At 42.8% G+C, this 25,479-nt stretch overlaps 1 protein-coding gene across 2 annotated transcripts in view; it reads right to left on the reverse strand.

Annotated features, from left to right (window-relative positions):
• Positions 1–3,619: 3,619 nt before the first annotated feature.
• Positions 3,620–25,479, reverse strand: part of AOAH (acyloxyacyl hydrolase) — a 73,844-nt gene continuing 51,984 nt past the window's right edge. For both annotated transcript variants that reach the window (XM_041466479.1, XM_041466478.1), the window contains exons 16-22: positions 24,406–24,480; positions 18,811–18,983; positions 16,413–16,471; positions 16,274–16,333; positions 14,639–14,735; positions 10,720–10,796; positions 3,620–4,496 (exon numbers count right to left, since the gene is read on the reverse strand). In XM_041466479.1, coding sequence (XP_041322413.1) covers positions 4,368–4,496; positions 10,720–10,796; positions 14,639–14,735; positions 16,274–16,333; positions 16,413–16,471; positions 18,811–18,983; positions 24,406–24,480 — 670 coding nt within the window. In that variant the 3' untranslated portion in view covers positions 3,620–4,367. The remainder of the gene's footprint in view (positions 4,497–10,719; positions 10,797–14,638; positions 14,736–16,273; positions 16,334–16,412; positions 16,472–18,810; positions 18,984–24,405; positions 24,481–25,479) is intronic.

Below are 25,479 nucleotides of genomic sequence, written 5' to 3' on the forward strand. Positions count from 1 at the left end.
GTAGCTTTTGTTGGGGTTCTTTTGTAATGATCAGGCATAGAAGTAACTAGTCAATTTTATTCTACAACATGCAGTATAGATAATTCTGCTTGTCCAGCATCCTTGTGGTCAGAACAAGACATGCACAACATATTCATACTACTTTTGCAATTTCTTATACAAACTAGTGTGGATAAGTGCATGGCATGTACACTATGTGATTTGCAGGTGTGGAATTAAGTATGCAGTACATTGCACTTTGATAGAAATGGAAGGTCTTGAATATTTTTGTTAGGACTTATATAAAAAAATCAGACAGAAAAATTTAGGTTTATGGCTGTATATGTCAGTATTTCCTGGGACTAGTGGTTTTTACAAGCTAGAATTCTCCATTTGAGAACCAGGAATAGGTTAATAGGTAGTAAAAGTGCCCTTTTTTCTTTTGTTTAATAATAAGATTTTACAAAGCTGCTGTGTACCAACTAATACTCCTCTGGCTGAAAGAATGGGTCTTCCTCCCCTTGACAGACATGTCCACAAATGCATATAAAAGCAGTACTTCAGACCCATCATGAAAATGGCAACATTCCTCAGTGGGAACTTGCAGTTTTCATGGCTTTTCGCTGAGTGTATTGAAATACCAGCTCATTACTTCACTAGGAATGCAGTAGTGGAAAACTTAAGATTGCTATTGCTGTTATATATTCACACTTGAAACACTAAATTCTGTTACCTTATACTGTTTTCATCCTGCCCCTTTTGTACTTGCTTTTAAATATTTTAAATTTTCTTTTCTGATCTCTTTAAATATTTCCAAACTATGTATTGAGATTTATTTTATTCATTTAAAATAAAAAGTAAAACCCTTCCTGCTTTTTTTCATAATGTCATCTATGCAATTTGAAATACTAATTTGTAGGCTGAAGAAAAGCTGGACTCCACACAGTGTTTAAGGAAGGATTCTATTCTGTACATGTATCCCAGAATTCCACTTGATAATGTGAAGCCTTGGACACAGCTAGCTGAATTTTGTAGTAGGAGGCCAGATTGTCCGTGTGCAGCAGCTCATCAAATATAAAGAGGAGACAGGTTTTTTTTTGACAGACATGGCAGCAGAATAACAACATGGACAGCGCAAGAGCAAATTTCAGCAGTGGATGTGTGGTAGGCTGTCGTCTTAAACTCCCCAAGTGAGTGTTAAAAACCATTAATTTTTGAATTATGAAATAAGTCCACGGAAAGGTGTTAAGAACAGAACTGGATGATATTCAAGGGAACACTTTTATTTAGGCTAATCGGACTATTATCCCTTGTAGAAACCAATCTGTGTTGGTTCATTGGCCAAGTAGAAGCTCTCTTCATAAAGGAAAAGGTAAAAAGTGCAACAGGTGGTGTTAAGTTAGAAAAGCTGACCTGTGTGGCGACTTCTGAGCACATGAGTGGTGAGCACATGGGCTGCTGCAGCCAGCAGAAACATGGGACACAAGCTTAGCAGGAAGCCTGTGTTTATGGATTTCCAGGCTGGCACTGCTGGGTGCTGCCTCCTCCCCTCCCATGTTCCTCTGCTCTTTTAAGGTTTTGTGGTGAAAGTTTGCAACAATGGTTACGTAGTTTTTTCATGTTTGGAGCAGATTCTTTGTGAAGAGGCCAGTCTGTGAATTCAAATAACTTCAGGTAGGTTTAGATGTTCTATGGCTCAAAAAGAGTTCTTGCTCTCTGATTTCAAGCAAAGCTTAAAGTTTTGTAAAAAGTGTTTGCTGAGTAACATCAAGATGGACCCAGCCAGTGACATAATTCCTTCTGTATTCATTCACATGCTCTGACTTTTCCCAAAACAGACCTTGACAGACCATTTCTTCTAGAACTTCATACTGCTAATAAGCTTTGAATTGCATGGAATTATAAACTTTCCAAGAGAAACTTTTTTTCCCCATTTCTCTTTTCCCCGTGCATTTTTCACCTTCAACCAATCTAAGCACCAGGAGACAGTTAACCTAATGGAGTAGACCAGAATTCATAGTTTGTCACTGCTTTAGCATAAATAAGCTTTTTCAGCAGTGTTTTTTAAATATAGGATATGTATTTTTAGAGTGGTATGGGTAAGTGATTGATGTTTGAGGGTGCAGATCTTCAGCTGTTTTTTGCATTTGAAATAATTGAGATGTAGTGGTTGTAAAAGCTGATGGCTTAATAGTCCCAAATTCATCTTTCTTTGATAAATAGTTAATGCATTAGCTACATATCAGGTTTCTGCATGCAGCTGTGTTTGGAGGTGCAGAGCTCACCTTGAGGCACAATGGCATGTACTTTGTGTTGTGTGCCTTCAGCCAGGGGCAAGCCCATTCCTTGGTGTCCTTCAGAGACCCTGTATCCAGCATGGAGCAGTTGTACTGGGCAAACCTTTGAGAGGGCTTTGCTCTGGGATTCAGCTACAGAGGTTTCAGGTTGTCCTTGAAAAGATGTTCTAATTTTATAAGAAACCTTTTTTCCCCAATGTTCAGAAATTCAGTAAATGCACAAGTGAAAAATTCTGTAAGAGAAAAATGTTTTCCTCTGGCCAATGTAGCTTATTTTAGTTGAGGAAATTTCAGTTTTACTACTTAGTAAAACTCCTAATTGGTGTTATTAAATCCCAACCTCAAATGAAATACAATAATTTGCAAAGAAATTGCCTTGAAAATTAGGTTCCAAACATGACTCCCTTCCCCCTTTTAATTGCTACACTTCTGTGTGTTGATGTAGAGAAAATAATCTGATATTCTGTAATTATTGCCTGTGCTGTACTTGGGCTGTAGTGAAAACGTGTGGATGTGCTTGTTTCTGTCCTTGTGTTGTATTTAATGAAAGATAAGAGTCCTGAAGAAGTAATACAAAAATAGGAGGTGCTTTACCTGGCCAGGGTACATGGAATGTTATGTTGTTTGAAGAGAATTTCTATGGGAAGCAAGGGGATTTCCTTGTAATGCTAAATAGTCTTCCCCAGGTCTGCCTCTAGAGTTGAAACTATTCCTTGGGAGACTGGATATTTTGGTAACATCTAAATGCCTTGAATGAGTTGGGGCCTTATTAACAAGTATCATTCAATTAAGGAATGTATTCCCTTCTGGTTTCCTAAAATGGTGACTTGAATATTTACTTAAGTGTTAGCAGTCATCCCAAAGGAATTTCTATCTTAATTTCTATCTTAATATCTTAATAAAAGACCCAGCATTGACTGTACCCTATAAAAAGGATCAGGATCTAGGAAAGCAGTAATACATGCTTCAATCAAAATAGTATTAGCCAAGTCATTCCCTGCCTGTTCAAAATGCTGAGTGGGTGCACATCCTACAGCCAGGCCCTATCCTTGGGTTTGGACCACAGCCCAAGAGCTGCCTCATGTGTGACAGCCTTGTGCAAGGGCTGTGCTCAGAACAAGGAGCAGAGCAACTCCACCTGAGCTTTGGGCTGTTGGGGTGTGTTTTAGTCATGTCATGTTAATGCTTTCTGTTTACTGGATCTTTTCCACCCATAATTAATGCCACTTAATGCTCTCTGGTCCCTCCATCATCAGTAAGGTTGCAAGTAGGGTAGAGCTGTCTCTGATTTTTAAATATTTATTTATTTTGCTAAGAGCATTGGATAAGCTGGTGAAAAAATACAGTAATTCTCCATCTTCGAGTGCCTATGAAGCAAGGGCTACCCAGTATTTTCAGTGATTCCCTTGCCTATAAAAGACATAGGACTTGGCATATTATTTTCCTTAGGAAGCAAAAAAAGCAGAGATACATTACAGGTTGAAAAAACAACCTGCTTTTTAAATACATGAAGTGTTGTCAACCTAATAACTTATTAATGGGGGAAGAGAACCTGTGCTCAGTCAGCCTGTGCTGATGCTGCCAGGCGCATCAAAATTGTAGTGCCTTGTTATTCCTGGCACACTTTAATAAGCAAATAGCAGCTAAATAATGTATTGACAGTCAAGGCAATTACATACACACAATTTATAGCAACATAATGAGTTTGGGGTTCCCCCCCTCTCCTTTTGGGATCAGATTAACTGTTGAAACACTGCAAACAGAAAACCTAGAAATGTTCTGCAGAAGGAAAAAAGAGTAGGTAGGGGTAGGAGTTTGCTGCATGTGGAAAAAAGAAGCACAGATTTTCAAACTGGAACAATAAATGGTCTAGCTGGCAGCTATCCTTTGATTTTTATTTTTGTAGCTCCACAGAAAAAGCATAGCCTACTTGTGCAGGTGAGATACAAACTGAAAATAATGCTCTTGTGTTATGTCCACTGCTACTGGCTCTGATAACTTCCTCTCCACCTTTTTTTGTGTGTGTCTTTAATCACCTTGACTCGTGGAAGTGCCGTCACCAATTGCGTGAGGGTTCCAGCAGTTCGGAAGTCAGTGTCCACCTTGATCTTTGAATATGGCTTCAATCTGATCATTGAATGGATTCTCCTTGCCAAGCACTTGAGGCCACTCGTGTAGTGCCTTCTGCCAGGTAATGCCTGTTCCAAGGGCTGCAGCAATCTGCAAACCACAAATGCTATCAATTTCTTGTGCCTCTATAATGCCAGAGTTTAGAAGAACCCACCATAAGGCAGACTGCCCAGTATAACCATGTGATGGACTGTAACCTCTAACCAACGGAAATACCTCATTCCAGAGGCTTGAGCAGGACTAAATCCTTCTGAAAAAGTAAAAATAGGGTGAGGGCCATATATCTGCAACTCCCTGACCTGTCATTTGTCTAATAATGATAGTCTGTCTCCAACCATTTCCAGATGCCTATGGTGTCTAGTCCATAAACTGCTATTTAAAAGCCCTGAAGTCTGATTTTTTTTTTTTTTTTTCCTCCAGTGAAACATTTTGAAAGTATGTCAAAAGCACCACCTGGGTAAAATGCATAAAACTCTTGCAAGTCCAAAGGAATTCATGCTCCCAAATGCCTTTGGTACTTCTAATAAATGTTCTGTGTGCTCTCCTGGGAGGAAACCACAGGTGTTGAGGAAAGAGAGGCCCAATTATTTCTAGTTTCATAACTAACTGTGTCTGATGCTTTAAGTTTGCACCTGCTACTGGGTTGTCTTTAGAGTTCTTTTCCCATGAGATCTGCAGAAATGATAGAATAGCTTTTCTCCTCAATATCAGTCCCTCCAGCTTTCACAGAGGTTTTTGCCCTAGAAGTTATATACCAAAGAGAAATATTATCTGCTGTATTGCCAGGGTGAAAAACATCAGCAGTAGCAGAAAGGGACAGCGAGAAAAGCCTGAGTCTCCCTTGTCCAAGTTTTTGCACCCCTCTAAGGCATTTTTATTGTACTCCTGACCTGCAGTAATATTTGGCCTATATGGGAACTTTATTTTCAACCCAAACTTTTCAACACACTGATATTGATTGCAGCTATGAGGTTTAAGTAAGGCTAACAAAGCCTTCTTTTTTTTAAGGGCCAGGGTGGTTTTATGAAATCAAACTATTTGAGTACTGTTGTTTTGGAGTTTGGGAAGATACTGGAGACTTTGGGGAATTTTTATGTGCTACTTTTTTAATCCTGTGCTTTAAAAGAAGCTCTAATGATGGGCTGGAAGACAGAAATCTTTCTTTAAGGGCTTATGTACAAAGAGTAACATTTGTGGGGTGGAGGCTCTTAGACTCTGGTCTCTCAAAGTCTTCTTAATCTAATGAAGGAATTGGGGCACGGAAGAGGGATTGTGGAGATTTGTTCATTAGAGGGTTTTCTCCTGGTTGCAGTCTCTATTATGACTAAATATTGTTCTGGGACACTCTATGGCAACCAGGGGACTGAGACCAGTCCCTGTCAGAATGGTCCATTCTGGCATGGTGGTCTCCAAACCTCCTTCACAAACCTCCCTAAGGCTCCCATGTGGTTTTTTTTAGCAGGAAAGGTGGGGTTGCTTAATTGGTTGGGTGGCTGAGTGGTTTAAAAATCCTTACTGTCTTTGCATGGTACATCCTTTGCAGAGGTATCACTGGAGGTATGCTCTACAGTGTTCAGACTAATGCTGACTCTAATTTAAAGTATGTGTGCTTAGACTGCCCAAAATTGAATTAAGTTCTGCGCATAGATAATTTCTTGACATCCTGATGATTTCAATAATTAATTCTGGGTGAGTAATTTAGCATAGAGAAGGGTTTGTGACTCTGGAAATCACTTTCTTGCAGGTCTTTTTTAAATTCCGGAGTTCTTGTACTTTGAGACATGGTATATTTTTTATAAGCTTTGCAAATTTTTGTTGTTGGTGTTGTTGTTGTGAAGATTGCATCCCCTAAGCAAGTTTTTAAAAGGAAGTATTACCCATTCCTCACAGAGCTCTGGGTGACTGCAACTGGGAGGCAGCTGTGATTTTTCAGCAGCTTCTGGCTATCTGTTTTCCCCTTCTGCACCAAACAGGTGATAGGCATGATTCTCAGCCAAGTGTAAATACCCAACTCATCTGATATGCGTCACTTCAGCTTTTCCACTTTATTTCTGGCTGGAACGTGCTTTGCTATGACTTAAGGAAGAAAAAGGGAGAAGCTAATCACACTCAAGCTGTGCTTTCCTGCCTGTACATAAACATTAAGAATCTTCCAAGCGTCTCTGGTTCCAGTTTGTGATGCTCAGGGCTTTTGCTTTCTCCCTGGAAACATCATAAAAGCAAGAAATGAAGCTGTTTGTGCAGGATCCTGTTGAAATGCATGGCCCTGCCATCCAAACAAAGCAATCGACTGTTCTAGAGGGAAGTGGTGTCCTTGAAGCCATCTGGCATTCACAAGGATGTGCAGTGAAATTTTGTAGTAAGGAGGAGATGCTGGAGAAAATCCCTCGGCTCCCTCTATAGTCACTGGGAAGAGAAAGTCAGATTTTTTTCAAGGAAAACCAAGCCAAACTTTGGGGAATGGTGTCTCAAAAACAGCTCTAGAGGGATCTCAGGAGGACTGAGTGAATCATTTTGCTTTTGGGTATTGAAAGTAAATAGTGTGAATTTCCTCCACCTCCATCCTGAGCTGCGTGTTTTCGAGAAAACTTTATGGAGGTAAATTTTAGCTTTGAAACTTTACTGAAATGCAGTTATGCCAATTATGAGTGTTTTGTTTGCTCCCTCCTGTTTTGCAACTTAAAAAAAAAAAAAAAACATGCAGGAAAATCCTTTTCCCACAATAAATTTAGAGGAAGAGAATGTGGCTCAACAAATCAGTACTTGGTGTTCATCCCATATTTCACGATTTTTTCATATAAAATATTGCCTGGAGAGGGGACCATGGGGGCTAGTTTATTCCTGCCTGAGTGCCTAACCTAGCCTTTCTCCAGTGCATGGAAAACTGCGCTGGCTCTTATGGGACAGGGCAAGTGTGGCTTTTTTCCTTATTTTTCCTTCTCCTTGCAAGGTATGCAAGCTTAGAAAGGTTCAATTCCCTCCCACATCTCTCCAGAATGTTTGGAGGACGTCTGGACTCCTGGATATATGTGCTGACACCTGCTTCTGCCATGTTTATACAAGCAGACAACTTTTTTTTTTTTTTTTTTTAATTAAAGACACAGTGGATAAACAGCAGGTGAAATTCACGGGCTGACAACAGACACCAGCTTATCCTGCCCATTGCTGAACCACAATGATTTGGGATCACCTAGTGATCACAACTTGCCAGCTCAGCCGTGGGTTGAAAGGGGCACAGAGAGTGTTTCCTTCATCCCAAACTTCAAAATTTCTTTGCATTGAAGGCAAGAGCTAAGGTGTTTATGCTTTCCTTGGAGTGCTTCTCAGTCTAAAAATTGGGAAATGTTTGTCATGCTTCGATATCTACAGAGGAAAAATTCAGCAGAAATGTGCTGGCTCGGTATCTTATCTGTTGTATTTATCAAGCTGCCTGTGAGGCATGGGGAATAGCTGCAGGGATGGAAGCAAGAGCCTCTGTTCACTTGACAACTGCATGGAATCAATCCTCTCCTGCTAGGCAGCTCTGTGTGCTACAAAAACCATACCTGGCCAGAGGCATTCATGTCAGGAGAAAGTAAAACTTTAAATAAAACTTGTATGAGGATTGAGTGAATTGTTTATCTTCCTTAAGCATACTCTAAAACAGCAGTCTCTGCTCACTCTTCCCCTTCTATTTATGAAGAGGGTTACTCTTTTGGGGCAGAGTGCTACATCTCAGTCCAAATAGTGGTATGTTGATAACAGACTTCTCTAACAGGAAAAGAAAAATGGATTTACAATGGTGGATGTTTGGATAAGGCTAATTAATAAAACCTACGAGGACAATAACTCACTTGAAGCGAGGCATATCTACAGCTGGCACCTTGACTGTAAGGGACGATGTACCTATAAAAGCATTAACGTCATGCTAGCAGCAGGAGGGAGAGATCATAACCACTGCAGGATGCCAGGTCCAGAGGGAGTGAAATATGGCAGTGCTTGACTGCATCCTGTAGCTCAGCACTCTGGGGGCTGCAAGCAGGTTTGCAGCTGCCCTTCAATGTCCTTTTGTAATTTTCTTGTGGCTTGGCGAGGATCCTGTTAGATAGTTGCTGCCTTCACTCTGTGCTACCTTGCTGGTGGGATACAGGATGTGGGCAGGAGGTTGGATGAAAAGCTGTGATATGACAAGCCTGACTCCCACTGTGGGCTGGTGCTGGGGGTTATAAGAAACCTCAGGCCAGCCTTAGGCCAGGGAAAGACAGGAAAATAATGCAAAGAAAATAATGCAAAAGTTTCCATTGCACTCCAGACTTTGCATTGCAGTTTCCCCAGATGGCAGGGTTGGGAATGGGGTTTGTTTCATCACTGTTTTTACTCTCATTTCATTTGCCAGGTTTTCTCTAATTGCTTCCTTGCAAAAGGCCGGCAGCAAAAATCAAGGCACGCTTTCTCCACATCCCCAGGCTGTGAGTTCATACTTTCATGCATCTGTCTCCTGGTACTTGTAAAGTAGACAGGCAGGAATTTCTGCGATGTAGGAGTCCCTCCTTGAACAGGAAGATCTTGTAATTTGGCAAAGCTAAGCAAGGCACTGTATGGCCCCGAGTGACTAACATGAATGTAAAAGATAGCACCTAAAGCATCTATTTTCCCTTTGGACTTCCCCCTGCAGGTCTCCCCTAGCTTAATTGACAGAACAGTCAATGGAGAAGCTGCTGAAATCCTGGAATCCATCAGTGCTTGCAACTCACTCCCGTGGAAGTGCTTCTCCACTGACTGCTCTTTCCCAGTGTGGAAAGCAGCATCACATTGGGTCATATGGAGGTGGGGTTGTTGGAGTCAACACATGCAGGGCATTATCCCACCACATAAAACTGGCCCATAAAATCCCCCCATGATTCTGAGCAGGGGCAGCTACCAAGTGGTTGGGCAGTGTGGTGGGGTTTGCTTGCAAAGGAGACTGCTGCTTTGCTCTGCACATGTGCTTGACACCTTCAGGTAGTGTATAGAAAACCAACTGACTTTGTTTGCAGCTGACTACAGAACATGGTCTCTCCATGTGTTTTTGTCGGAAAAAAACTAATTTGAAGTGAGCATGGTGGGAACCAGGCAACCTCTTGCTAGATTATCAAACCCAAGCAAGGACTTACAGTGGAGCAGCTGCTTTTCCTTCCCTTTTGTTTATTTCTGTAATAAACAGACTGTAAACCTTCTCCTGCAACCTGTCCTCGGAGGCCAAGCAAGCAAGTGAAAAAGTAATAAGATGTAGCTGCTGAGCAGAAGCAATTTAAATACATAACTTCAAAAAGAATCTTTGTTCCAGACTGTGACAGGCAAACCTTCAGCCTCAGACCTGCAGGGCTGGAGGGGGCCTGTCTGGTTTCTGCAGTGCTACCTTACTGTCCTGGTTTTTTGGGCAGGCAGCTGGCCAGCCTAAGTGGCAAGGATCAGTTTTTGTGCATTAAGACCTGTTTGGCCACGATACTGGTTGGTGAGGGAAAGAGGCAGAAGACTTTGCAGGAGTCAGAGCAGTGTGCAGCCATCAGAAATATCAGAGATATCAGCTCTGGGGCTACAGCCATCATTTAGATTGGCCAAAGAAGGCACCCTGGCTTGTATCAGCAATAGTGTGACCAGCAGGACCAGGGCAGTGATTGTCCTCCTGTACTCAGCACTTGTGGGGCTGCACCTCAAATCCAGTAGTCAGTTTTGGGCTCTTCTTAACAAGAAAGACATTGAGGTGCTGGAGTTTGTCCAGAGAAGAGCAACAGAGCTGGGGAAGGGTTTGGAGAATGAGTTATTGATGAGCAGCTGAGGGAACAGAAGTTTTTTAGCCTGGAGAAAAGGAGGCTGAGGGGAGTGCTCTCTGCAACCTAAAAAGATGTTGTGATGAGCTGGGGGGTGGTTTCTTCTCCCATGAAACAATTAATAGGACATAAGAAAATAGCCTCAAACTGCACGGGAGAGGGGTGTTAGGTTGGATATCAGAAAAAGTTATTCCAGGGAAAGGGTTGCCGAGCACTGGAACAGACTGCCACGGGAAGTGTGCCCTACTATCCCTGGAGGTATTTAACATGTGCTGCTTTGGGACAGAGTTTACTGGTGGACCTGGCAGTGTTAGGTTAATGGCTGGCCTCCATGATCTTAGAGGTCTTTCCAACCTAAGCGATTCTATGACTTTCTCTCCTTTAAAGTAGACAGATTCCCCACATCTGCATCCCTGTGACATGACAGCTGGATGCCTGGGGCAGCAATAGTCACCGGAATCCCACATCCCACATGCTCCCACATCCCACCTGCTCCCGCCCATCTCCTGGGGCCGGGTTTTTACCTGGCTGGGGTGGAAGCCATCGACTGGTTCGATCAGCTGCCAGGGCTCACCTCCCATCTTGTGCCACTCCTCGGCCGCTGCAAAGAGGGCAAGCAGAGGGGTTTGTCACCTGTGAGCTCGGAGACCCCCGCCCAGCGACACACCCCGCTCCTCCTCAAAGCATCGCTGGTATTTTTAGGCACACGACAGCTCTATGTGAAGATTATGATAATTCACATAGAGTTGTCAGAGCCTATAGTATAATCCCCTCTCCTTGGGGCAGTATTTAAGCCTTTATTGTTATTTTTTTTTTCCTCTGCGATATTTATGCAAGGAAGTGCTTTGAACATAAATGATTGTAAAACAATTCACTTTCTCTCACAACTAAGATGGATGCTGTAGCAAGTAAAGCTGTAAATTATTTAATACTGATTTAATACTTTTGCATTTCCCATGTTAGTTGCATCTTCAGCAGTGCAAAAGAAAAAGTAGAGATAAAGAAAACAGTGCTTTTTAGAGAAAGAGATGGTAACAGAATATTCACATGGGCTGAAGTCTGCATGAACAGGCTGTCATTTTTGGTTACTTATCTTCCAAGAGGTCTTTTTCAACTCCAACAAAATAACCTTTTGAATTACATAAGCGTGACATTCAATGCAAATGATGCTGTGCTGTAAGCCCTGGAGCCATTAGAGAAGTAAAAAGCTTTCTCTCTTCAAAAAGGCTGCAGAGTGATCAAACATGGGACTAGTGGATATGGCATTAACAGAGTGTAAATTCAATAATTCCTTTCATAATGACAGATTAAGAATTCTTAATAGCATTATGCAAGCATCCTGTCAGGAGGAAAATGTTCTCCATTCAAGCGCCACAGTTTGATCTAGGCTCACAGCTGGTTTTTGGACCCTGGCTATTGTGTCAAAAAGTGATGTCTGGGTCCCCATGCTAACTCTAATTCACACAAAGGTGATATTCCTGCTTTGACTGTAGAAACCCACTTGTGATGCTTCAGACAGTGCCCAAAGTAACCTGTTTGAAGACGTGGGGCTTGTAGGTTTGTTTCAAATTTGCAGTATGTTGAGCATAACACATATTTACCTCAGATTCCACCATGCAGTGCACATACAGATGCACAGTGAGCTTACCCAACCCCTTCTATATGGTATTGTACATGGAGTACAAGGCTGTGTACTGTGTTTTAGTACATTTGTAGTTAATCTGTAGAGAGACTACTGTTCCAGCGCCAGAAACAGCAGAGGAGGAAGTAAGATATGTTCAAGATAGGTCAATTTATACTATTATACCTGACCTCCAAAAATGCTAGAGCAGTCGAGCAAATATCCACCAGCTGGATATGTCCAGAGCTTGTCTTAGAAATGCTTGTTGCCTTGGCTAGACTAGATGACAGCTTGCTCCCACCCATGTCAAGGAAAATGCATAAAAAGCAACTCCTATCCCCCTCTTTATTGCACTGCTTCATAAAGGAACCACAAATTTCTTTAGTCAAGGTCAACATGTGAGCTTGAGTGTCCACCTAAATGTAGAATAAATGCTAATATACTCAAATTTTACTTGGAGAAAACTGAGAGCTGCTATGTACACATATATGCCCAAGCCAGCCTGAAATCTATGTACTCAGTGTGTAACCACTGCTAAATATTTGATGTCTGGAGAGTTTAGGGGAGGATTTGCTGCTTCCTTCAGAAAGAGACCAGAAAAGTAGGTCAGCAGCCTTAGCTGGCTTTTGAGCACACTTGCGATCTGACAGCTTTCCTGATGGCAAGCCCGAATCCTTGGCTCCAGGGCTGCGGGAAATTTTGCAAAGTGTCTTTCAAAGCTGATGTTTGTATATGCATGTGTGATTTTGTTTACTTCATTTATTTAACACGACGTAATCAAGAACAGCAAATTATATTAAGATGTTTCCTTTTGTGAAAGCAAATAAATTAACTAAAGTTAGTAATTTAACTTATTAAAGTAATTTGCCTACCCAGCAGGTAGTTCATTCCAAATCCTAATGACTTGTTAAATATTAAGTAGCTGAGGCAAAAGCCACCAGGAGACTTGGACACCCTTGAAACTCTGTGCTACGAGAACGAACTTGACAGTGGAGCCCACCTCTCCAACAGAAACTTTTGGACAGAAAGACTGCTGCCTCTCCCATCCTCACTTCTTTACCTCCTCCTCCTCCATATGGTCTTCATGAGACCCAGAACCAGCTTCCTGAATTGGGTCATGTAGGATAAAATAAGTTTGTGAATTTTGATGGAATTTGGCTGTAAAAGGAGATTTTTTTTTTTTAGTAGAGCCTGCTTTGTTCTGTTCCCGGGTCACATCTCACAGTAACCATTTTGGGGAATACACCTCTCATGGGGGCACTGGCACTGTGCCAGTGTCAACCCATGACAGGTGGCTTTGTGCTTTCAAGGACAGCTAAGCACTGATGGGGAGAAGCATTAGAGAAGTACACTTTAAAGCATTGACAGGGCGCTTCTGTCCCTTTGTGGCTTTGGATTTACATGTCTGCATGCTGAGACTTAAAATATAGTCCCCAGAAAAAATTTGTAAATAAGGACTACACGGAACTACCTCTCTATGTGAACATAAAAACAAGAAAATGCAGATCAAGCTTTTTTCCTAACTATTATATACTCTTTTTTGAATGTAAACATTCAGGCTATCTGGGAGAGGCCCCAAGGTGGTGAGGGCTGGAGCTCCTGCCCCATGAACGGAGGCTGAGGAGCAGTGATGGTCCATTCCAGGGATGAGCCTGTGGGAAGACAATGTGGACAGGGCCAGTCTCTTCACAGCAGTGCACACTGGGAGAGGGAGAGACAAGTTGTAACATGGGAGATTCAGGCTGGATATAGAAATAAAAAGCTGTTTTCCTACTTCCCCTTCACTGTCTAACTACTTGTAATTTGTCGCCCAACTCATTCACTCATCTCATGCTGATCCTCATTTTTAAAAAGAAGGAGTGTGTTTCTCCTTGTGATGAGTCTGTGCTGATGCTGGGTGTTGCCTCAAGCTGGACCTTGTCCATCTTACAAGGCAAGCAGAGCTGATTCAGGGATTCAGGAACAGGTATTGGTCCCCAGCCCCACAGGGACACTGTCTGCTCATGCTCATGCATAACGACAAAAGTTTCCTGGGTGTTTTAATTTATTTTTAAATGTCAGTTTCAGAAGAAAGTGATTTAGGTAATGCGCTTACCTAATGTCACTAAAGATCACAGAAGGACAAGTTTTGTAAGCTCTTCAAGTCAAAAGTTACAGTAGTATGTAGGTGTTTAAAGAAACATAGGGAAAGATGCCAGTTATTCCTGGGATAGGTGCTTCTACTTTTGGGAAGACTGAGAGGGTGGCTGTGTTATTGAGGCAGGGAAATGGCTGATGAAAGGTCTCATTCCCAAAGCACTGCTCAGCCCAGAGGAGGCAGCATGAAGCCCAGTCAGTAATGAAGTAAACTACATCTCATGAAGACCACTTTGACCACTGCAGGTATACACCTCCAGCCTAGATGACCGGTTACAAGAGCAATGTTCAGAAATAAAACCAAATCTTATGGACCAATATGGTCATCTATTGTCCTTGTCACTGTGATACCCAAGAGGAAGTGGCCAGTGTGCTGTGCATCACTGGGGTGGAGGGTGCTGGCAGCTGGGACCAGCAGGAGGCTGTAGTTCACAAGCCTCCTGGGATTGTGTCTCAGGAAAAGGGATTTTTGTCTCAGGAAAAGTGCCTGGTTACCCCAACCATGGAAGCCAGGAGAAGCTGGCATTAAGGAGACCTCCTTGGCCACAGCCCTGACAGCAGGGTCACCTAGGCTCACTGACAGCACTGCCCTTCTCGTGGTACAGAGCCAAAATATGAGAAGTGTATCAACTGGCCAGGACTTGAGTAAATGCTTTGTGAGAAAGACAGGGTAAAAAACAACTTACTTTGTCTCAGTGGGAAATCCATGTAGAAAATATCAAAGTTGGCAAATTTCTCAGATCTTGCTATTTCTTTCAGGACATTGGAAAGTTGTAATGCTCTCTGTAAAAATCAAATGATTTAATGACTGTTCATTGCTATTCGTATTGCTATGCATGGATTCAGCTTTTGTCACTGATGTGCAGGCAGGAATTTGAAAGCTAATGCTGCACTTTCTTCAGGAAGACAGGAGGTGAAATGAGGCTCTTCATTGGAACATGGACTTGCATGACCACTACCAGCCTTTGGGCTACCCAGTTCATCCTCACAGACTGCACTGAGGCCTCAGCTGATTTTGTAAGTTTGTTACAGCATGTGCTTATTTCTCTGGACACCTCTTTAGTAGTGCCCCTACACTTATATAAATATTCTAAGTATCTCACTTTTGGAGCTCTTTTTTAAAGAAATGCAAAACTATTCTACAAGAGAAATGTCCTCTTTTCCTATTATCCTTGCCACTACTAAGATGGGGGTGATAATGCTTATCTATGCAGACCAAATTCCACCTTCACTTTCAGAAGAGTAAATTACCACCATTGAGCGTCTGCCTGATACATCCAGTGTAATTTCTGCAGCCATAACAGAGATCAGGATCTCCTAAATATTTAAATTGTGCAGTTTGGATAATAACATAGACAATTAGTTTCAGACAGGGGCTCAGAATGATTAATTCATACCCTGCAGACATATGCATTGTTCATGGACAGAAGTTACATGTACTCTATGTTCTGTATTGTTGGTATGAATTATAAACTGTAATCTTGCAAAGGTTTAGGAATGTGCTTAATGGCCTCCTCTGAAGTCAAGAGGGACGGGGCATGAAATCAAATACACATGTAAGTTTTGGTGAAATTAAGGTCATATTTTGTTGTTTAGTGAATGCAAACATTAATACAACCATACATAGAGATGACACCTTTGATAATATTTGGTTACTGACTACTTTTTCATGGCTGCAGGATTAAAAATCAGCTTGTGCCATAAGAAAATAAGTGGCTGTTTTTACATATCATTCACTTCTGCAGCCAGATTTTTAGGGCGAGTTTTAAGACATTTCTGTTCTGTCCGTTCCCATTCCTGCACTTAGCTGGATGCTCCCTGGTCACACCATCTGGTGATTAAGTCCACAGAAATGTGTCTGAGGAAGATTAGCACAAATCCCAAATGAAAACAGGGTAAGGCTCTTGCTCTCAGAACCTGATCCTACAGCCAGAAAAATCTATGCAGCTGGCTTGTCATACCAACAGCTCACTTGATTCAAAAGCCCTTCCTTTCTTATCAGGCACATTTTCTTCTTAAGGAACATGAACCTGAACAGTTCTGTCTCAGGAAGATCACATCCCTTGAGCATAAATTTGGATAGCTGAGAGGTTGTAACAGCAATACCTTTACAAATCCCTTAACTTAAGCATGCTGCCTCCCAGGGCCTGAGAGACATTTGAAAGAATAAGCATGGATGTTTCCACAACTGCTCCTCACCTTTGGAAGAAAAAAAACTGTGCTGACATCTTGCCTTTGCAGTAATTGGGCTTCTCTCCTCAGACACAGGGCAGAGTGTCTGAGCACTGGGGTGATCCCACTGCAGCCCCATTAAGACTTACCTCCGAGGTCAGATTCCTCAGGGTCTCATTGGGGGTCAGCCAGCCGCTGCAGGGGCTCACCTGGGCAGGCACGAGGAAAGGGGATTTAGCAGCAGACCAAGATGAAAGGGGTCTCCTAAGGTATATCAGCAGACCTTACCTGGAGGCAGTCGAGGAAAGAGTAGAGTTGACTGTACGTGACATCCTTGTTCAGTTGTCCTGCAAAGCACAGAGAGCCAAACATTGTGACCAAATGTGACTTCATTCTGCACGTCTGTGCATTCCCGTGCCTTACACCCCTGGGTGGGAAGAGGCACCCCCAGAGCCTCACCACACCGTCTACCCCCAGGGTACCCTCCCACCACCAGAGCTGAGGTGGCAGCATCAAGGCATCCTTCCTGCTAAGGTGCCCGTGTCCCCACAGTGTGCAGAGCCCAACACCTGCTTTTCCTGCATCCCTCTCCTGCTGTCTCACGTGTGGGGTTAGTCATCACAGCCTGTGCCAGCCTCCTAAGTGCATGACTGATATTTTCCCATTAACCTGTCTCTCACCCGCCAAAGAAATGCAGGGTTTGCAAAGCTGAGCTGAGGGGTGGGTGCCTGTATACACTCTGAGTTTTGCATTTACTTCGTAGAGGTTAGCCTTAAAAGGGAGAAACAATTTTGCTGTCATCGAGAGAAGCGGATATGCTTGTGTGGGTGAGGAAATTCGAGCACCAAGTCAAGAACCCAGCTAACATTCTGTAAAATTCACTGTGCTGTGCAATAGCCTGGCTTGCTGAGAAAATGATCCATTTTCTCAATCTTTTTGCTTCTTGGGTAACTACAACTAAGATGAGAATTAAATGGCCACATTTTTTTGTATTAGTTTTATTATTGTTTGTAGTACACTGATCATCCCATCAGGCTTTGATACTTTTGCAGTACTGAAATAGGAGTTTCTTATTGTTGTTTTTAGGAACTGCAAAGTATAATCTCTCCCAAGTGAAATGGGCTTCTCAGGTTGCTTTGCAGTGGCTCCCTGATACAGATGTGTTTCCTGCCTTTCACACAGCTGCCCATCACCCAGCAGCAGTTCCAGCTGCCCAGAAAGCAAAAGGTGGGGAGTTCAAAGATCTAGGAACACTTCTGGCTACTTGGATGTTCCAGATTCCTGTAGCTTGGAGCACCAGGCCCTGGGATGAGCTGTTGTGGGGACCAGGAATTTGGCAGAAGGACAGACTGATGTCTGGTCATGGCTGAATGGCAGCCAAATGGGGAAAACTGCTCACAGCCTGTTGGAGGATGTGCCAGAAGGGATCCCTTGCTGCAAAACGTGTTGCTTAGGATTAATTGGGTCCCTCCAAGGCAAATCAGCCCCTCTGAAAATTTTCCAACTGATGCTATAGTTAATCACTCCTGATTTGGCTACGGGTTGTCTGTGATAATTAGATACCTAGTCAGAGGAACTGTTGCTGTGATAAACATGCACTCAAGGGAAGAAAAATTAATTATGACAGGTTTCCCCTGCCTTGAAAGGGGTAAGATTTTTCTCTTTTTCTTTTTTTTTCTTAATTTTTTAAAAATTGGTACTAGTATAGTGGTTATGAGAGAAAAATATAGGAATAGAAATGGGAAAGATGTGAGCCCATTGGTAATTACTAGGGGATCTTGGGGGAACCACAACACAGCTGCAAGCTGTGTTACCCAGTGGTTGCCAAAATCATCTGAAGTTTTAATCTACCATTTTAATGATGTGATTTAGCTTCTCTCTCTCTTTGCTGGTGAGAACTATTATGACAACCACTTCCTGCTTCTCAGATGCAAAAAAGATTATTTTACTCCAATACAAGTAAGTTCATGCTTTTGGTCTAGAAAGCCAAGGAGTGAGTGGTCTGTTAATGGTCAGAGGTACTGCGCCATTCACATTCTGAGATGACAGGATCCCAAAGGTAGCCTCCAAATCTCTGAAAAAAAATGCCCAAAGCACTTTACACTCTGAGGGAATGTCCCAAAACATGCCTGCACACAGTATGAGGTTTCAATCATCACACATAGCAAGTGTAGGAGGTGTCAGGCACCCAGTGCTGGCAGAAAATGTATTTCTCTAATATAAAAAAAGTCTTTTGGAACCCTCTGACTTAATCTTTTGCCTTGGTCCACATACAGTTTTACCACAACATCCACCAGTCAGTGAGTGTAAATCAAATGCCCATCATCACCTGTAACAAAAATCAGGATGAAGTGCAGGCAGGCTAGCCACGATTTTGGGCCAAGACTGCAGTAGAACAGCTTGTTTAGACCACCAAAACATGTGTTGAGCCTGGTTTGGAGCAGGGTGGGTATGGCTTGTGAGAACCAGGCAGAATAAGGGTCTAACCTCTCCTGCACTGGGAATGGTAAGAGCTGTTGTTCCTACTTCTGCAGCACAGCCAATATCTGCCTCATATTTCTCAGATCTCCTCCACTCTGTCAGGTTTGCTTGAAGTCATCGATAGATTCATAGATTTTTTTTAGGGAGAGAAGATAACATGAATGGGCGGATGACCAGGAGGAACCCCACAACACCTCAAATTTACCTAGAGGATGGTATCTGTCATGCAGGTTATCCCAGAGGAAGCGACCATCCACCAAGCCTGTCAAAATCACATGGCTGCCATTTGGAAGATGGGAGTCCAGGTATCGCAGAGCTTGCACCACATTGGAGAGCATTTCTTTGGGTGTGGTCATGTGGGCCAGTGTGTCACGTTCCCTACAGGAGAGGATGCCAATAGGACATTGTGTCAGGAATACTGTGTCCCCAGAAGGGCACCTGAAACTCATTTTCTCTGTCTGCTGCTCTTCCACATTAAGTCAGCTGAATAAAACATTAGAAAAATGCTGTGATGTCTCTCACTTGTCATTGCCAAAATCAGACGTGATATAAATCCTCCCTCCCTCGGCGTACCCCATCTCTCTGCTAAAAACAGACTAATCAATCCCTTTTTTATAGAGTAGACTCCTGTTGTGGGTTAACATCAGCAGGCAGCTAAACATCACACAGCTGCTCACCTGCTTTCCTTCCTCCACTTCCTCCCCAGTGAGACAGGGGAAGAAGAGAGAGTAAAAGCAAGAAAACTTGGAGGTCAAGGTAAAAAACCAAACCAAAACAGTTATTGTTCAATAAGTGAAGAAGAAGTAGAAGAAGAGATAAAGCAGGCAAAGAAGTAATGCAAAACCAATCCCTCATCACAGCTGGGTGAAAGTAGGACTTCCTTCCCCATGGGTTCTTGTGCATACCTTACCTTCAGCATGTGCTTTGATTACACAAGGTAGGAATATCTAAGGTAGCTTTGTCTCTCACATGTCATACACTTCTAGCTACTGCTCTCCAGGAGGGCAGGAGAGAGGTCTGGACAAACGTGTGAGCCTGGAGAGAGGTGATACCTAAGATTAAAATAGACCATTGGGGTACAGGAGCTGTGTCAGTGTACCACATGGACTGAATGCCCACATTTTGTGACTCATTGTCAGGCGTGGACCTCTTCAATCCAGATTCCCCAGCTCAGGCTTATGCTTCCTCTCTTTTATTTAGCTGTAAATGCTGCAGGAGTGTGAGGGGAAATTAAATCCTAAAGTTGAAATACATTTCAATTTATATAAGAAAAACAAACAAGCAGAACCACCCCAGGCTGCCTGGAGAACACTGCTCTAGTTATGTTATTATAGCAACCACTTTATTACAGAAAAAGCATTCACGCAGTCTCCCACCTGAGAGCTATTGCTGTGCTCTACATGGTGCACGTGTCCATAGCAGGGGCTGACAGCAAGGGGGGAACACAGCCCTGAGAAGGCTGTCTCATCCCATGAAGAGAGGATCCAGCCACCTTGGGAAGCAGGGTCTTGTGACAGTTTTCCTTCTGTCTTGGTGGTGTGGCCCAGCTGAACAAGGTGTTCAGAAAGAAAGGTCAGGAAGAAAGACAGGGGAGGTCCTTCCAAGGGAGAAGGTTGCACTAATGACCACCTGTCACATTCACGTTTTCTGAAAAATCCCTCACCCAGGATTTTTCTCCTGGGAAGCTGAGAAGCCTCAGAGAAAAAGGAAATCAATATTATCTCATTTGCTTCTCCTGTGTTTTGCTCCTTTGGAATGTGTTTGGAGATTGTTTACCAACAGGTGATTGTTTCATTGGTTTCTGCTGTGAATTATTTTGACTCATTGGCCAACCAGTGCCAAGTTGTGTCAGGACTCTGGAGAGAGTAAAGAGTTTTCATTATTATCTTTCTAGCCTTCTGTAAGTATCCTTTCTGTATTCTTTAGTATAGTGTAGTTTAGTGTAGTATTCTTTAATATAATACAGTATCTTAAAATAATAAATTAGCCTTCTGAGAACATGGAGTCAGATTCATCATTCCTTCCTTCATTCAGGCACTCCACAAATACAATAACCACCCTCATTGTTTTAGTGGTTCCCACATTTTGTCCTCTTACTTGTGCTCTTTGCTTGTAGAAAAGCAATCACCTTAGCGGCCAGAAGGCTCCATCCAGATCCTTTCCTTACGAAAGTCCTTTCATCTCTTTCCTGGCTTCCCAGGGGTAACAGAAGGGCAAACTTGATGCTTGCAGTGCTGAGCAAGCGGAATTGGGTCAGATTCCTTGTCAGTGAACACCACAGAAGCAGGAGCTTTCTAAAGCATTGTTGCTCTGTCTTGAGGTGTTCAAAATGTTTAGATTCAGAGAGGGGAAATGGATGTTGAATCCTGTGTGGGAGAACCATATTCCCTTAGAAGGATTTGGGATTCTTCACTGAGCTGCATTTTGCACAGAAAATAATAATTGGGTGAGTTTCCTGGTCCCAGAAATTTATCTTAATGCAGTATGTGTTGCTGAAGTGTTTGAGACTTTCTAGCAGGGAGAACGGAAAAACAGCATTAGGATTCAGGTTTATCCTTGTGACAGCCACCAAATCAAGCTACTTTTGAGATAAGACTGTGGATTTGCTCTGAAATTACTTCATTTTGCCTACAGGTGTTGCAGCACTTGATTTCAAAATACTGGTCTGATGTAAGGCCTCTGCCACAAGTAAACATGTCAGCACAAGCCAAAATTAATATGACATTCATAATTCCACTTTCTCTTGTCATACAGTGTTGAATTCATGCAGGTATGTCTTCACATTTCTTTTCTATGCCAGGCTATGAAATTAAATCTGAATGCGAAGAAAGGAACCTTGTAGGCATGTTCAATTTTGGCTCTGCCATAAGGACTCCAAGGTGCCTGGGTGAGCACCAGGGCCTGTTGTGGTACCCTCACCCCATTCCCCTGGGCTTGCTGCACAGGGCTGGTATGCCCAGGGCATGAGGGCTAGAGGAGCTGCCTGCTCGCACGCCGTTTTTAGGGCAGGAGGGGTGCAGCAGCTCTTTGGTGCTGATAGCTGTACAATGAAGGGGCACTATGCTCTTGCTGGCACTGGTGTCACTTTGTACAAGGTCCTTCTACGGTGGCTTGCTGCTCACCCTGCTTTGCTGCTGCCACCTTGCTGTTTGTTGCAGATACCATCAGTGCAGATGTGTGAAGGAGAGGCTGGAGAAATGGTGCCATACCTGAAATGTGACTAATATTTCCATTAACTGTACAGCATTTGAGACTTCTGGTGCTCATTATTTTCTTGTCTGATTTTTTTTTCCTTTTTTTTTTTTTTTTTTTTTTCTTCTAGGTCTCTGTATCCCATATTTACACCTCAGTGGGCTGAGAGATACCATTGCCATCTGTCTTTATTTTTCTAACCCCCCCTGTTTGGACACCACAGTGTGGAGACTACAGGGAATGCATAATACAGGCTCGCCAATTTCATTATCCTTTCCCTCTACAAACATCCACATTACTCATTGCCCCGCTCTTCGCATGGGATGAAATACTGGCATTTTAACAGTGCTTTGGGAAGAGCTGTGTCTCCAGTATGCCCAGCACACCGCCCTCTTTTGAAGCCAAAATAGAGGATAAGGCCAGGAAGGCTGTATTACTGCAGTTTAGAGCTGTCCTTGAGGAGGTTTTTATTTGCCAAGCCCTAAGTTTGAAGTCAAACCCATCGGATGCTCTGCATCCTCTGTAACCTCTGTAAGCACATCAGAGCCAGGGCAACTACAGTAACTGGACACTGAAACAAATATCTCTCTGCTGTCCATCCCCCTCAATGAAACAGCACGATGCTACAGAAGCTGTGGCATTGTTCCTTGCAGAAGTCACAGGGATCACTACAGCTTGATAGCCTCTTTTGATGCTGGGAATGTTTTGGAAGAAAACAGATAGAAAACAGCAGTGAGAATTTGAGCAGACAAAAGTTGTCTCTGCCAGATAGTGAATGCTGGGATAAAAAGATCAGAGTTTCAAGCAAGCATTAAATACTGCTCTGGAAGGTTTTGGAATATACAAATGGGTGAGGCAATGTCACAACCGTTTAAATTTCTGGAAAATTTCTTTTTCTTTGAGATGAGTAGAAAGCAGTGTTAGAGAGAGGGTAAGCAAAAGCCCGCAGAATAAGGAATTGAAAAAAGGAAAAAGAGGTGCTTTTAGCAAAGGCAGTGACACAGCAGAATTGAAATATATGCACAATTTGTTTGGCCTTTTATTTGTGATTGGATAATTGGGAAAACATAACAAGAGCCTGGGCCAAGCCTGTGAGAAGACACCTTGAAAGTCTCCATGGCAGGAGCCATGGATTTCAGCAAAGGTGGAATTTTTATTTTTTGTGAAGGGGGAAGTAGGGGCTTTATCATCCTGGCAATGGATGCAATGATCTCTCCATAAGTTTCCCAGTGAACAGATCCCCAGGACAGTCTTGTCAGCAAGTACCAGTGACTGCTTTTCCCTCTCAGTCAGAGCACGGTGGCATTGCTTTTGAGGATTTGTACATCTTTTCCCTAACAGGAGCAGGGTGCTGAGAGCAGATTTGGTAGTTCTGGGCAGGGGTGCAGAGAGAGCACCAGAGGGCGAAGGTTTCATGGCAGGTGATTTCTGTGTGCTGCCTGCATGTGGCTAGAGTGAGGGTCATGCCAGGAAAGGACCTAAAAGGTGCCCCTGTGGCCCCACTTCTGCCACAGCTGAGGGCTCCCAGTTTCTGCAGTGCCAAGGAAAGCCCTGCCTGGCTTTGGACGTCTTCATCTGGTACACAACACCTGGCAAACGAAGTTTCAACCCATGAACTGCCTGTTAAGCAGTTTTAGGACACCAAACCTTGGCCATTTTCATGGCCACATCTGACAGCCTGCATATAGCTCCCACTTTGTTATACAATCTGCAGGTGAGAATTTTCAAAACCTTTGGCAGGAAACTTAGCTGAGTGTGCAGCATTTGTTAAAGTGAGTGTTTTGAAAGTCTCTGTGTAAGTAAGATCGATTTCTTCCATGTACAAGAAAAGCTGAAGATTGACCATGGTGACAATAATGTTGCACTAGCAACAGCACTCAGGCCTCCTGCAAAACCAAAACTGCAGTATGGATGTGCTGTGCACTGGCCTGGTTGCAAGGTGTTTTCTGCCTTCCCACTGCCAGGAGGAAGGGAAGCATCCCGCTAGTGACCTCTTGGTGTCCCTGTGAGCACTGCTAAGGGGTAGTACCAGAACTATTAGTTTTGAAAGCTTCAGTTCATTCTCCTGCAGAGTTTATGATGTGAATAAAGCCAGAAATACAAAACACCTCATCAGGAGAGCACAGCAAAGAGTGCAGGAAGCAGAGGCAGGGTGAAAATGGACCTCAGTAGGGGACTATGTTGTCATTCCTCAGAAATGATGAACCAGTCATGCTCTCCCTCCTGCGAGGAGGTGGCACAATGGGTAAGATGGATATACATGCTTTTAAACACTTCCCCCCAACCCCCTCCTGTTGTTATTATTCATTTCCTCTGCTAAGTTAGAAATAATTACTTCAGACATACCATTAGTCATTTTATGACTGGCTTATAAAAGAAAGAAAGAAATGCAAGCTCCAAATGAGGACTGGTAGGTGCCTATGACAAATACAGATAAAGAAACAACAAGTATTTTTAGCAGAAAATTAAGAAAGAAGGACCAATGGCAAAGAAAAATGCCATCATGGACACGGACAAAGCAGTGAGACACAAATGTCCAGGCAGTCAGCAGTACTCTAAAGAAGTCAAATTTATGCTACTATGAGTGTTCATTTAGTTTACACCTTACCCGTTGCAGACATCATTCCCAATTGTAGCGTAGATAACTATGGCTGGATTGTCCAACAGCTGGTTTCTGGCCAAACTAAAAGATAAATATGGAGATATGTTAATGGAGAAATACACTCTCAGTGTGAATCACACACCATGTTTGTGTGAGATCACATTTGGAAGTATTCTGCTTGGATCTGGCCAATACCCAAATGACTTCTATATGTTTGAGAGGGTTTTTTTTTTCCCCCCGTTTTTTTGTTGGTTTTTTTTTTTTTGGGTGGGTTTTTTCACTCTAGTTTTGTATTTTACTAAAGTGACTTAAATGAAGTTATTTTCACTTCTCCCTTTTGCTGCTCATGGACTTGTCTTTTTCACTGTTTTTCCTGCTGGCTTTCCATTTTCTTTGTGTTATTCAGAAGCCAAATCAAATAGTTTCACTTTGGGGCAAAGATATGAATCAAGATGGGAATTTTTTAATCATAGATGGGAGAGGAAGACTAGGTTTGGCTGACAACTAAATCTATGTGTAGAATTCAACTCAAGTTTAAATCAGGATGTGGTTTGAATCTCAGTGCTAGAGGGCAAGGATTCTTCTTTTTCAGGACAAGAGAAAAATAAATTCTTTAGGACACAAACTATATCAGTGTCAAGCAAACTAAATCAAACCCAGCTGACCCACAACCCACCCAAATTCATGTGAAAAGGAGAGTTGCAGCCTCTCACTACTCAGTAGCTACTCAGTTATATCCATGTGGAAATAACAGTGGGCCTGCCCATGTCTATCTACATTGGTACACGCAGTTAAGGGGACGCAACACACAGATTTATGGAAAGGCTTAGTCCCTCCCCTAAAATCCCTGGAAATGCTCCACTGGCTTAACAGAGCCAAGTTCAAGGCCCTGGAGATGATGATATCCACACTTAAACCCAGTTTTCTTCTGTTTATTAATGTTTATACTAGAGAAGAAAGAGCCAGCACTTCAGAGCATACTGGTCAAGGGAAGCAGTGCTTTTAGAACACTCATGGATAATATAATCCCCACAGTGATTTGCTCATTTCTGTCAAAGAGGTATAACTCCATCAGTGCTC

Source organism: Pyrgilauda ruficollis, unplaced genomic scaffold, assembly GCF_017590135.1.
Source record: "Pyrgilauda ruficollis isolate IOZ18807 unplaced genomic scaffold, ASM1759013v1 scaffold2, whole genome shotgun sequence".
In the NCBI taxonomy this organism is placed as follows: Eukaryota; Metazoa; Chordata; class Aves; order Passeriformes; family Passeridae; genus Pyrgilauda; species Pyrgilauda ruficollis.